General features: G+C 46.7%; 1 protein-coding gene across 1 annotated transcript; it reads right to left on the bottom strand.

Annotated features, from left to right (window-relative positions):
- Positions 1-3523: 3523 nt before the first annotated feature.
- On the bottom strand, positions 3524-12015 carry ankrd60 (ankyrin repeat domain 60). Its single transcript, XM_033041258.1, has 4 exons — positions 11754-12015; positions 8779-8909; positions 4914-5079; positions 3524-4088 (listed from the first exon to the last, which is right to left on the bottom strand). Exons 1-4 carry the CDS (start codon positions 11920-11922, stop codon positions 3595-3597), a joined length of 960 nt encoding a protein of 319 aa, XP_032897149.1. The 5' UTR covers positions 11923-12015; the 3' UTR covers positions 3524-3594.
- Positions 12016-12727: the final 712 nt, after the last annotated feature.

Below are 12727 nucleotides of genomic sequence, written 5' to 3'. Positions count from 1 at the left end.
CACACACTCACACACCATATACATATACATACATACATATATTCCACCCTCTCCACCAATTCCAATGTACGTGCGCGCACACACACACACGCACGCATTTACACACGTACACATACACACGCGCACACTCACACACATACTCGTAAGCAGACACATACACACACACACGCCCCATTTATTTATTTATCTATCTAGTCATATATATTATATATATATGACTAGATAGATAAATAAATAAATGGGGTGTGTGTGTGTGTGTGTGTGTGTATGTGTCTGCTTACGAGTATGTGTGTGAGTGTGCGCGTGTGTATGTGTACGTGTGTAAATGCGTGCGTGTGTGTGTGTGCGCGCACGTACATTGGAATTGGTGGAGAGGTGGAATATTGCGTTGGGGGAACAGCCCTCCCTTGTGAAGCTCGGACCCAACGGGTCCCACTTAGTCTAGTGTGCTATCAAAGTTGCCAGGAGTAAATGGGACGACAAAGGTTGGGGAATCCCTGCTCTGGGGCAAGGATCTGAAAGAATTACTGATAGATCAGATCTGATCAGGAGAACATGGAAGAAAGGTTCCCACCCAAAACATCATACATCCCTCTTGTCCAGAGATGGCTCCTGACCTGCTGAGTTACTCCAGCACTTTGTGTCTATCGCTGGTATAAACCAGCATCTGCTGTTCTTTGTTACTACTAAATGGAAGATTCATTTAAAAAGCAATCAGTATAATAGCTCTACAACAAACAAACAAATATCATACATTAGGCCTGACATATAAAGAGAAATTGATATGTTCTGATGCATTTCAAATAATTATTCATCATCACATTCATGTGTGGAGTATGAGAAACAGAATGAATAATAATAATAATACATTTTATTTATGGGCGCCTTTCAAGAGTCTCAAGGACACCTTACAAAAATTTAGCAAGTAGAGGAAAAACATGTAAGCGGAATGAAATAAATAGTAGAGACATGACTAGTACACAAATTAAAGACAGAATTCAATTCAAAACACAATATGAGGCAATTCAAGCACAGATGAAAAGGGAGGGGGACGTGGGGCTAAGGATAGGCATAGGTGAAGAGATGGGTCTTGAGGCGGGACTGGAAGATGGTGAGGGACACGGAATTGCGGATCAGTTGGGGGAGGGAGTTCCAGAGCCTGGGAGCTGCCCTGGAGAAGGCTCTGTCCCCAAAACTGCGGAGGTTGGACTTGTGGATGGAGAGGAGACCGGCTGATGTGGATCTGAGGGACCGTGAGAGTTGGTAGGGGGAGAGGAGGTCAGTGAGATATGGGGGGGGCCAGATGGTGGAGGGCTGTGTAGGTGAGGACCAGGATTTTGTAGGTGATCCGGTGGGAGATGGGATGACCGGTGGATGTAAATTCAACGCTGAGGATTGAAGATAGTGGCTATTCCACAATCCTCCAGACAGCAGTCAGTCACTCAGGAGACGGAGGGTGCTTACAGGAGACCAGCTCATGAGTCTAGAGGGGAGCACAGGAGCATGACAACCAATCCCACCTCCACAGCTGCCGCCCGGAAAGCAACTGGAAATGCCCTTTAGGTGTCATGACTGCTGCAGAGGAAGCATGTATCTCAATGGTACGTTAGTGTCACATGTACCTGGGTACAATCAAATGTTTGGTTATGCATCCATCCAGGTAAAATCACAGAGCTCACCTTGGGAGTACACAAGAGTCAGGTGCCGACAAAGTAACAAAGGTTCACCGAACAGTCCTATCTCCTGCCTGCCGCCACACATGGCAGGGGGTGATGAAGGGAAGACATGGATCATAGGGATTGAGATGAGCAGGCAGTGGTGAGGAGCGTGGTATCTGAGAATCCTGTGTGAACCACAGCTGTGGGTTCAGTCACCCACTAGACTGCCAATGACAGAAACTACAGAGCATCATTTAAGGTGAGAGGGGAAAGGTTTACAGGGGACCTGAGGGATAGGCTTTCCACACAGAGGATGGTGGGTATATGGGCTGTCGGAAGTTCCCGCCCCCGCACAGACCTGTCCAAGAGTGGACCCGGTGACTGGCGGCCGAGGACGGGCCAGCATTAGTCCTGGAGGTCGGATACATGCGTGGTGGGTGTCGGAGGTCGGACGGGCCAGTGATGAGTGCCGGAGGTCAGTCGTGGACGCGCTGCCGAGAAAAAAAAGAGGGACCCGGTCTGGGGGGTGGGGCACCCAGAACAAAAAGTGACCATTGGGGACTACATTGAACATTTTGTGACTATGTCGGTACCCTATACGTTGTGTACGGTACGCAAAACAAAGAATTTCACTGGGACATGTCACATATGATACTAAGGTAACAATTAATCAGTATTTTACTGGGTCTCCAAGAGATTGGGTTCAATGTCTAGTGTTCCCAAGCTAGAGTGTGGCCAGGGACAATAAATATCATGGTGCTCAGGGATAGCTATAATAACACACAAGGTTCCAGAAGACAAGGCTATAGTTTGAATTACATAAATTGCAGGTTGCCAGGGCTGACGAGTGAGATCAGCAACCTCTGTGGGTGATGTTGTGATGTCTTGTTCACCCTCCACAGGATCACCGCTTCATCCTCATTCACCTGCACTAGACAAGGAACTGCAGAAAACTTTAGGTAAGATTTATTTTTATTTTTCAACCTTGATGTCCTTGACGTCCAGTGCCCGATCCTGATCAACAACCTTCCACTTCACCACGGATTTAGTCTTTGGTTCCCTTCATCTGTCTCCAGTCCCAGTGGCAGCATGAAGGATAATTGTGGATGATGGCAGGATGCAGGGTGTGGAGGGCAGGGTTCAAGGTGTAGAGTTTAGGGGGCAAAGGCCAGGGGTTGGCGTATAGGGGGTAGAGGACAGAGTTCATGGGCAGAGGTGGGCATTGGGAAGCCCTGCACCAGGCCATCGACTTGGGTTACAAGCAATGAGTTACTCCTTGAAGGCCGAGGCCTCACAACCACAGAGCAGCTGTGGCCAGCTCCCTGCTCCCTGTACTTGCAGTGCCCTTCAATGCCTCGACCCCCATCCTCGCCCTTCTCCTCTTCGCTCTTATTCACATCCTGCAACACCCCCCCCCCCCTTCCTCCATCCCCTCCTCCACTCTTCCTGCCCCTTCCCATCTTCCCCCATTTTCACCTTACACCTTCCCATTATTCCCCTCCTCCGTGGCCCTCCACCTCCTACCCCCTTCATCTCCCATTCCCACTCTTCCCTGCTCTCCCCACTTCTCCCTCCTCTGTTCCTTCTCATCCAACACTTTCCCTCTCACTCACAACCTCCATTCTCACTCCCCACCTCTACCACAACATCCCCCTCCTCCTACATCCCCTGCTACTGCCCGTCTCGTCTCTCCTCATCTATTGCCACTCGGTTTCCTCTGCCTTGCCCCCTCCCCAAACCCTCGTCACCCCCCCCCCCCCCCCCGTCCTCCCACGCCAGCCTCCTTCCCCTTCACCCCTTCGATAATCCCACTCGCACATGGCTCCTCCATGCCCCCTCTCGTCCTTCCAGCCAGTCTGAGGTGGGGAGCTGAGCTCTGGTAGTTGCCACTGGGCTGTTGGCGTTGGTGCCCAGCAGCAGCGGCGGCTGGCACCGCCTAGGTGTGTTCCAATGACATGTGGGCCCTGCTGCTGGCTGGGTCTGATCCAGGTGCGCGAGCCTCTCTGATGCCAGGCATGGGCCTCTTTCTGCCACCCTTGCGTGGGATGTGATGTTTCTGCTCAGCCCGGGCTCCCCGGGGCCCCCGTGGCTTCAGCAGGTTGGCCATGTAGATCTTTCCGTGCGTGCCCGTCTTCCACGTCTTCAGCGTGGAGTCGAAACGCTGATGGGCAAAGAGGTCCGCCTCCTCAATGGGGGCGGCCGGTTTGAGGTCAGCGGTCCGCTTCATCCACTGGAACTGCAGGAGCTTGCCAACGTTCTCCTTGTGATCCGTCACACGAGCCATGTCCAGGACTGTCCGCCCTGTACGGTCAATACCGATGGCAATTCCCCCTTCTGACAGCAGGAAGGTGATGCACTGACCACTAGCCCCAACCACTGCCATGTGCAGGGCAGAGTGCCCATCTATTGTCTTGGTGTTCAGATTGGAACCTGTGGACAGAGAAACCAGCAGAGGAGGGAAGAGAGAAGTCATGGTGTGTACTGCCTTGACCTGGTCCAACTCCAATCCAATACACCAGTTAGTGACCATGGGAAAGCCCAAATATCTCTCTGGAGTCATTGAGATACACAGCATGGAAACAGGCCCTTTGGCCCAACAAGTCTGTGCCGACAATTCATCCCAAATTTTCACTGATACTATATTATTCCCATTTTTTATAAAATTGTCCCCACATTCCCTCAGCTCCCTCCACCTACTTACACTCTAGATCAATTTACAATAGGCAATTCACCTCCCAACCGAGGCATTTTTGGGATGTCGGAGGAAATCGGAGTACCCAGGGGGAAATACACAGGGTCACAAGGAGCAAGTGCAGACTCCAACAATCAGCATCGGAGGTCAGGTTTAAACCTGGGTCTTGGGGGCTGTGAGGTAGTAGCTCTACTAGCTGTACCACTGTGCCACTCCTCTGATAACTTGAAGACTTTTAATAGTTTTGAATTAAATATACAAATGTGATAGGATGAAGATGGTATACGGTGACTGACTGCAAGAGGTGATAAAGTGTACATGTTGACCTGCAAATGTCTATATAAATTTTAAACAAGAGTCCTACATTTTTTTGGGCACTCCTTGGAAGGGTGTAGAGGAAGGTTTACTCTGTATTTAGTATCAGCTGTCCCTGACTCACGAGTCCGTGTAATTCTAAGCTGCACCAGAGCTGCTGGTCATGAAGGTTTCCTATTCTTGCTGTCACCGCATGGTCCCCGGAGATGGGACAGCATTAAACCACACTGTCTGTACCAGACTCTTACCATTCTTCAGAAGGTACCTGACGATGTCAACGTGCCCTCTGTGAGCGGCGATAAGTAACGCAACAAAGTTACGCTCCGAATTCCAGACTGCCTTCGCCTTGGCATCCATGCGCTTCGAATTTGGAGTGGTATAGTCACTGTCCTTGGTAACGCCGAGAGCCAGGAGCTGCAAGGCAATGAGCACCAAATTTGGTTTCTGTGGCACACCAGCACATACCCGAGAAGGCAGTGATGAGGAGCGACCACAACAAACCGTGGCAATCTGTGTGGTGAAGGTGTTCCCATAATAACTATAGGGCCATTGAGGTTCCCTGGAGTTCACTCATCCCCTCAGCAGATGCTGCAGGGACATGATATGTCCCCAGAATGAATACTTGCCCTCAACCCTTGCCCTTGTCCATCCTCCGCTAACTCCTGCTGGAGACGGTATCCGAGCATGGAGAGGACCACGCTATCTGCTGATACCCCCTCACCTGCACACCTCCATTAACTTGCTAGTCAGCATCTTTGAGAGAAGATGCTAGCAAACAAGGATCTCAGCAGTAACAGTGGACTGGCAGTCATGAAGTCCAAGCGACGAACTGCCCACAGTGGGAGGGAATAAAGACCATTGGTGACTGAATGGCTTCATTTCATATGCACTAGAAGAGAATGAATCAAAGTCAACTAAATATACGATCCTATAAATAAAGAAATAATTTACTTCCAAGAAATATACAAAAACTGTTTATGGAAAGACAGGGTAGGTATAATTTGAGAGGGGAACATAATTAAAAAAAACTCAATGTCAGAACAACTCTTAAAAGTATGTGCATAGCAATCTGTGGTGTGAATTTGCGGAATGGTCTGGAACAGGAGATAAAACTTAGCACAAGCATAATTCAGTTTAAAAAGATGTACAAAAACACTTGTTTAAAAGGATATTGGGATGAGGATAGGTGATTGTGATATTTGTTATACTGATTGTATTGGGAAGGGTGATTATAGAGTGATGGGTTGTATATATGACTAAGATACTGTATAGTATATGCGGGGTTTTACTTTTCTTTTTCATTTTTTCTTTTTTGTATGGCTTTGTAAATATTTGATTAGTGTTCAAATGTAAATAATTTGGTGTACATATAGTGGCTGGTGTACATATAGCTGCTAAATTTGTATAAGATAATTACAAGCAGTTGAATAAGGGGTGGGAATTAATAAGCTTTGGCTTCTTCCTGCTCTTTTTCAGACACATATGATTTCATTTATTTATTGATGTTGTTTATGACACTTTATAAATATTTTTGTTTTGTTTTTTGTATGCTGTTCCACATTTGCTTTTTATTCTGTTCGAATTAAATAATAAAATAAATAAACAAATAAATAAACAGGACAGATTTAGAGGGATAAGGACCAAACACAGTTAAGTGGGACTCGTGTAGTCTTAGGCATCTTGGTCAGCATGGTCAAGTTAGGCACAAGGACCTGTTTCTGAGCTACATGACTCTCTACCCCTCTTGACTTTAGAGATACAGCCCACCATTAATCACCCAGTCACACTAGCTATTTTCTCATCTACTCCCTTCACACTAGGGGTAATTTACAGAGGGCAATTAACCTGCAGACCAGCCACGTACTTGGGACATGGGAGGAAAGTGGAGCACCCAAAGAGCACTCACGTGGCCTCAGGGATAATGTGCAAACTGCACACAGGCAGCGCCCAAGGTCAGGATTAAACCCAAGTCCCTGGCGCTGAGAGACAGCAGCTATACCAGCTGCTTAACTGTGCCATCTCTTCATTAGGGTGGAAAGATTTATGAGGATGTTGCCAGGACTTGAGGGCATGAGCAATATGGAGAGATTTGGCAAAATAGGACTTTATTCCTTGGAGCAGAGAAGGTTAAGGGTGATCATGAAGGGAATTGATAGGGAATGCATGGAATCTTTTGTCAACCAGGGGAATCAAGAACCAGAGGATATGTTTAACGTGAAAGAGGAAAAATGTAATAGGAACCTGAGGGGGAACATTTTCATTCAGAGGGTATAAGGAATGAGCTGCGAGAGGAGCTAATTGAGGCAGGTATAACAACAACATTTAAAAGGCACTTAGTCAGGTACATAGATAAGAAAGGTTTATAGGGATATGGACCAAATGCGGAAAAATGGGACTAACTTGGATTGGGCATCTTGGTTGGTTTGGATGAGTTGGGCTGTAGGGCCTGTTCCATGCTGTATTACTCTATGAATTCAACAAAGTAGGTACAAGGCCCAGATAAAGAACGTAGAACACCAGGGTGCACCCGTGAAAAGATTTTATAAAACAGACCATAAGTTTCTCTAGATATTTATAAAGGAAAAGATTAGCACAAGTTAAAGTGGATAGACAAGAGACAATAGGTGCAGGAGTAGGCCGTTCGGCCCTTCGAGCCAGCATCTCTTCCAGACTGAGGCAGGGGAAGTTATATCGGGAAAGAAGTGTACCCGTGTACATGGAATAAGTCTCCTGCAAAATACAGGCCTCCTGCAAAATAGTAGAGAGCAGGCACAGACCAAATAACAGAATGGAAGACATTGACATTGTGAAAGAAATGCAGTGGAGAAATTAACAGGATTCAAAGCCAAGATAACCTCAGGACCCGATGCATCCCAAGATTTGAAAGTTGCAACTATGATTTTTTTTAAAGTTTAGTTTAGTTTAGAGATACAGAGCGAAACAGGCCCTTTGGCCCACTGGGTCAGTGCCGACCAGCGATCGTCGCACATTAACACTATCCTACACACACACACAAGGGACATTGTTTACATTTACCAAGCCAATTAACCTACAAACCTGCACGTCTTTGGAGTGTTACTCCACACTGGTTTCCCTACGCTGAGCCCCAAGCCTCCTTTCCCGTGCTGCACCCTACCAACAATGTCAGTATGCCTCAGAGCTGCTTGTGCTTCTTCTACTAACTGCTTTGAGTTCCACTTCCTCCCTCTAGTTACACTTGGCACCAGATTACTAACCAAGGTATCCTTGCATCCCTAACCTCACCTTAGCACACTTAAACTCAGAGGAGTTTAGGCTAGACAATGGCAAATGGAGAATACCTTTCCCCATTTCAAGCCACATTACAAAGACACCATGGAACACAGAACCATTTCTTAATATATGAACTAACCAATCTGTCTAACCTTTCCACCATATAAATTAGCATCTCATAAACTGTCAATGGCCACATCAACCTTGGGGACAGCCCAAACTACAAACACCACGACTTCAACGTGCCTGGAAGCCCTGACTTCTCTAACCTTTCTAATCCATCAGTAACATCTTTTCTAAGTTGCTGAACCGGTTCAATGTCATCCAACTCCCTGTTTTACCGCCTACCCATACGTTTAACTGGCTTCTCCACTAGAGACAGGATTTCTTCTTCATCGACATGAAACCTTTCCTCTTGCCAAATAAATACTCTGTGACTTACTAGACTTAATCTTCGATCTAGCCCATTTAAAATTATCATTCATCTTCCCTAACAACCTTCTTGTACAAGCTACTGTTGTGGTCACCAAGGTCATATCATCCATATAGGCCTTGATCGGAGGCGCAGTCCGTCCTGCCGTCTCTCCTTGCCAATGACCCACCGTGATTAATCACTAGCTCCATCGCCATTGTAAACGCTAATGGGGAAATCGTACACCCTGCCATAATGTCCATCTCTAGTCTCTGCTATGCTGTTGTGAACTGTACTAAAACACATTCAGACATCTTGGATTAGTGCAGGAAAGTGGTGCTGAGGTTATCTAATCAAGGAAGGAATGTGGAGAGGGTGAAGGGACCTTTCTTATGCTCGGATATGTTGGGGGTCAAACTTGTAGGAGTTGTGCATTAGGTTAGTGATACCTCATCCATATAGCCGAGTGCAGCAGCTTCGAACAGTTTATCCAAACCATCCTGAGACCAGGTTTTCAATCTTATTATCCCACCGCTGATTATGCCGTTGAATTTCAGGGTGACGTTGTCGGGCATTTCTCCTGTGAAGGACATGCAGTGTTAAGCAGGATCATTTTGTAGCCACCTTTAAGTTTCATCAATACTGAAAACTGGGGTACAATGCTGTGCTTGAAGTGGTCGAGGCATTAAACCGGTCACACAAACCCAGGTGACATGGGGATCTTTTTCCCAGTGCAGAGGATTCTCAATGTAAAGGGCATAGGCCTTCAGATGAGGAGAGAGAGATTTAGAGAGACCTCAGGGGCAACATTTTCACTTGGATGTTAGTCCATATCTGGGATGAGCTGCCAGATGAAGCGATAGAAGCAGATACATGTACAACATTCAAAGGACATTTGGATAGATATACATGGATAGTTGATGGGGCTATGGGTCAAATGCAGGCAAATGGTACTAGCCGACTTAATTAGCATGGGCAAGGTGTGCTTAAGGGACACAAAAAGCTGGAGTAACTCAGTGGGACAGGCAGCATCTCTGGAGAGAAGGAATGGGTGACGTTTCGGGTCAAGACCCTTTTTCAGCCTAGTTAGGGAAAAGGGAAATGAGAGATAAAGACGATGATGTAGAGAGATAAAGAACACAGAATGAAAGATACGCAAAAAAGTAACGATGACAAAGGAAACAGGCCATTGTTAGCTGTTTGTTGGGTGAAAACGAAAAAGTAACAATGATATGTGCCGAAGGGCCCGTTTCCGTGCTATCCAGCTCTATGACTCCGTGACTATAATTAAAACCCTAGTATCCAGTGATCCATCTCTGTGATCAAGCTGTGTTCAGGTTGTCTCTACAATTTACCTCCATTACAATGATTTCATATTTCCTTATGACATAGATGGGAATTTGGCCCGTCGAGATTATGCTGACACTTAGATCAACCAGATTCTCTCATTAGTTTTTCCCACACAGCTACACATTGGCGCAATTTGCAGTGGCCCATCTAATCACCAGCCCACATGGTGGAAAGCTGAGCAGCTGGGGGAACCCTTACAGTCAGAGGGAGAACATATAATCTCCCCTAAGGCAGTACAGAACCCTGATCACTGGATCGATGAGGCAGCAGCTCAACCACTCTGCCCACATATGATGACGTGCCAGAGAATAAAAGATACCCATAGTTTAGGCAGCAAAGGACTACAAGTGATCTCAAAGGAAAACATAACTGAACACCAACTATCGACAGCAGAGAAGGTATCACAGCAGGCAAGGTTAGTCAGCAAGTGTAAAGCTTGGAGAAATCAGACTCAGCTCCAGCTCCCAGTTACTGGGTGGCACAGCGTTAGAGTTGCTGCCTTACAGTGCCAGGCCACGGCAATTCCATCCTACTGGAGGCAAGGAAGTTTAAGAAGATTATTTGATAGAGGTGCACAAGATGATAACTGGACTTAATAAAGAAAAGTTCTTCCCACCAGCAGATGATTCAAGGACCTGGGAACGTAGATGGAAAATTTTAGGCTAAAGATATGCGGGCGATGATGCCAAACATTTTTATGGGAATAGTTCGATCCTGACTAGGGGGGCTGTCTATATGGAGTTTGCACGATCTCATCGTGACCTGCGTAGGTTTTCTCTGGTTTCCTCCCACACTCCAAAGACGTACAGGTTTTGAGATTAAATGGCTTCGGTACAATTGTCGTGTGCGTGCGTGTGTGTGTGCGTAGGGATTGCTGGTCGGTGGGTTGAAGGGCCCGTTTCCGCGCTGTATCTCCAAACTAAACTAACTACCTTGATCCTTGCTGGAAGGTGGTACCCAGCAAGATCACTGACCTGCCCCAGATGTCACGGATGTTGTTACTGCAATACTATTTAGACTCATTCAATGATTTCAGCAGAATGCTCGCCCCGTGCCTACACAAGGTGCGAATCCATGTGTCAATTGCCTCCAGCGACCCAGTGGTATGGCAAGGATGGCACCTATGTAGCCAGCATACATTAACATGACTTGTTTCCAAGCAACAATGAAGTGCAAGACCAGGGAGGGGCAGTTAAGGGGCGAAAGGTTGAAGGTGCGCAGAGGTTAATTACCCTTGCTCCTGGAAATGTGCTCAATGTTCTCAGATTATTCCATGGTCCATGGGCATTCATACATCTCCAGGAGACTATCAACGGAAAGCGCAGGGGGGGTTTATGTTCAGACATGTTTGAATATCTTTGTCGTAAACATGTTGAGGGGAAAGTCCATTTGCCCGACTGTCATGAATCATATGATGAGCGTTTGCTGGCACTGGGCCTGTACTCGCTGGAGTTTAGAAGAATGAGGGTGGACCTCATTAAAATGTACAGAATAGTGAAAGGGATAGAGTGGATGTGGAGAAGATGTTTCTACTAGTGGGAGAATCGAGGACTAGAGGCCATACCCTGAGAATTAAAGGACTTTCCTTTAGGAAGGAGGGTGGTGACTTTCTTTAGTCAGAGGGTGGTGAATCTGTGGAATTCTTTGCCACAGAAGGTTGTGGAGGCCAAGTCAATGGATATTTTTAAGGTATAGACAGATAGATTAGTGTGGGTGTCAGGGGCTATGGGGAGAAGGCAGTATAATGGGGTTAGGGGGGAGAGACAATTCGACCATGATTGAATGGTGGAATGGACTTGATGGGTCAAATGGTCTAATTCTGCTCCTATCACTTATGACCTTATGAGTTTTCTGTTGGAAAACAAAGACACGGCTTGCTTTATTATTGGCTGGAAAGATGGACTAAGGCAACAATGGTGGGTAACATGTGACCAGTGGGACATGTGGAAGGCCAGGCAGAAAAACTGGTCAATGTTGTCTTGACCTTCTCACCCCCTCCCCCCCCTCCCCCTCACCCCCAGATGGAGTGATGATGAAAGGAGAACCGGGAAGGAGAGGAAGCCCAGAGCCTTACCCTCATCAATGTAGTAGAGCCTCTGGTAGTTGGTGGGGATTGCAGTAATCAGCTCCAGCTTAGACTTCATCTCCCGTATCGTCATGTTGTTAGAACATTCGGTTATTCGGAACTTCTCCCCTGTGGCCTCCACGTGGACTCTCAGGTCAAAGGTCTTCCTTGGCAGCATGACGTGTCAAAGGGGGTTACGGTGACAGGTCCCCCCCTCACTTTGACCAGCTGCTGAAAAACGGATAATACTGCTCCTGGCGTGGAGCCCTTCATTAAAATCACATTAAATCAAAGCAGGCAAGGGCTTTTAATTCAGTTTTCCCAACCCTCCCACCCCAACCCCACCGCACAAAGTCTGGGTAAAAATTGTCAAGCACTTGAGTGTTTCACTGCTTGTGGCATCGGCTGGTGATTGTGACCAGAGTTTTGTTTGACATCTCCTTGGAGACGGGTTTTGCTTGCTCAGCACTGTGAGGGAGGAGAGTCCAACCCTCGCTGCCAGCTCCTACCTTTCAAACGTCTGTTTATCACGGCAACAACAAAATCATGACAAGGGCCAAATTCTCCACAGGACTAAGTGAGAGTGAGTTAAGTATATGTGTGAGTGAGACAGCGTACAAGTGCATGTCCATAAATATGTGTGAATGGAAGTTAATTACTGAGTATGAAGTCAGATTGAGAAGTTGAGAGTGAGACCGTCTTTGCAAAGAGAGGGAGATATAGATCTTGCTGAGTGTGTGTGTTCTGTGCACGTGTATGAGAGTGTTTGTGTGTGAGTGCGAGTGCGTGTGAGCAAGACTTCCTGAATGATCAGTATAGAATTAGTTTTTATTGCTTTGTGCGAGCTAAACAGAGTTAATTTACAAACTTCACATTTCAGATCTTGCAGCAAAACCTTGATACTCACCTGAGCTTCTGTTGATGCATTTCCATGCATTGGACAGCAAGCACAGGATTTCTATATTGAACCATTCGGATGAAAG

The sequence above is a fragment of the Amblyraja radiata genome, chromosome 23, assembly GCF_010909765.2.
Source record: "Amblyraja radiata isolate CabotCenter1 chromosome 23, sAmbRad1.1.pri, whole genome shotgun sequence".
Lineage (NCBI taxonomy): Eukaryota > Metazoa > Chordata > Chondrichthyes > Rajiformes > Rajidae > Amblyraja > Amblyraja radiata.
Note: the sequence above shows the minus strand (reverse complement) of the source record. Positions and strands in the feature narration are given on the sequence as shown.

Excerpts from the sequence above, each read along its gene's own strand:
- ankrd60 (XM_033041258.1), bottom strand. The coding sequence starts at position 11,922 with ATGCTGCCAAGGAAGACCTTTGACCTGAGAGTCCACGTGGAGGCCACA. Across the intron at positions 5,080-8,778 it reads CACTCGGCTATATGGATGAG|CTCCTGGCTCTCGGCGTTAC; the intron begins GTATCACTAACC and ends ATTGCCTTGCAG. Across the intron at positions 4,089-4,913 it reads CAGGTACCTTCTGAAGAATG|GTTCCAATCTGAACACCAAG; the intron begins GTAAGAGTCTGG and ends CTCTGTCCACAG.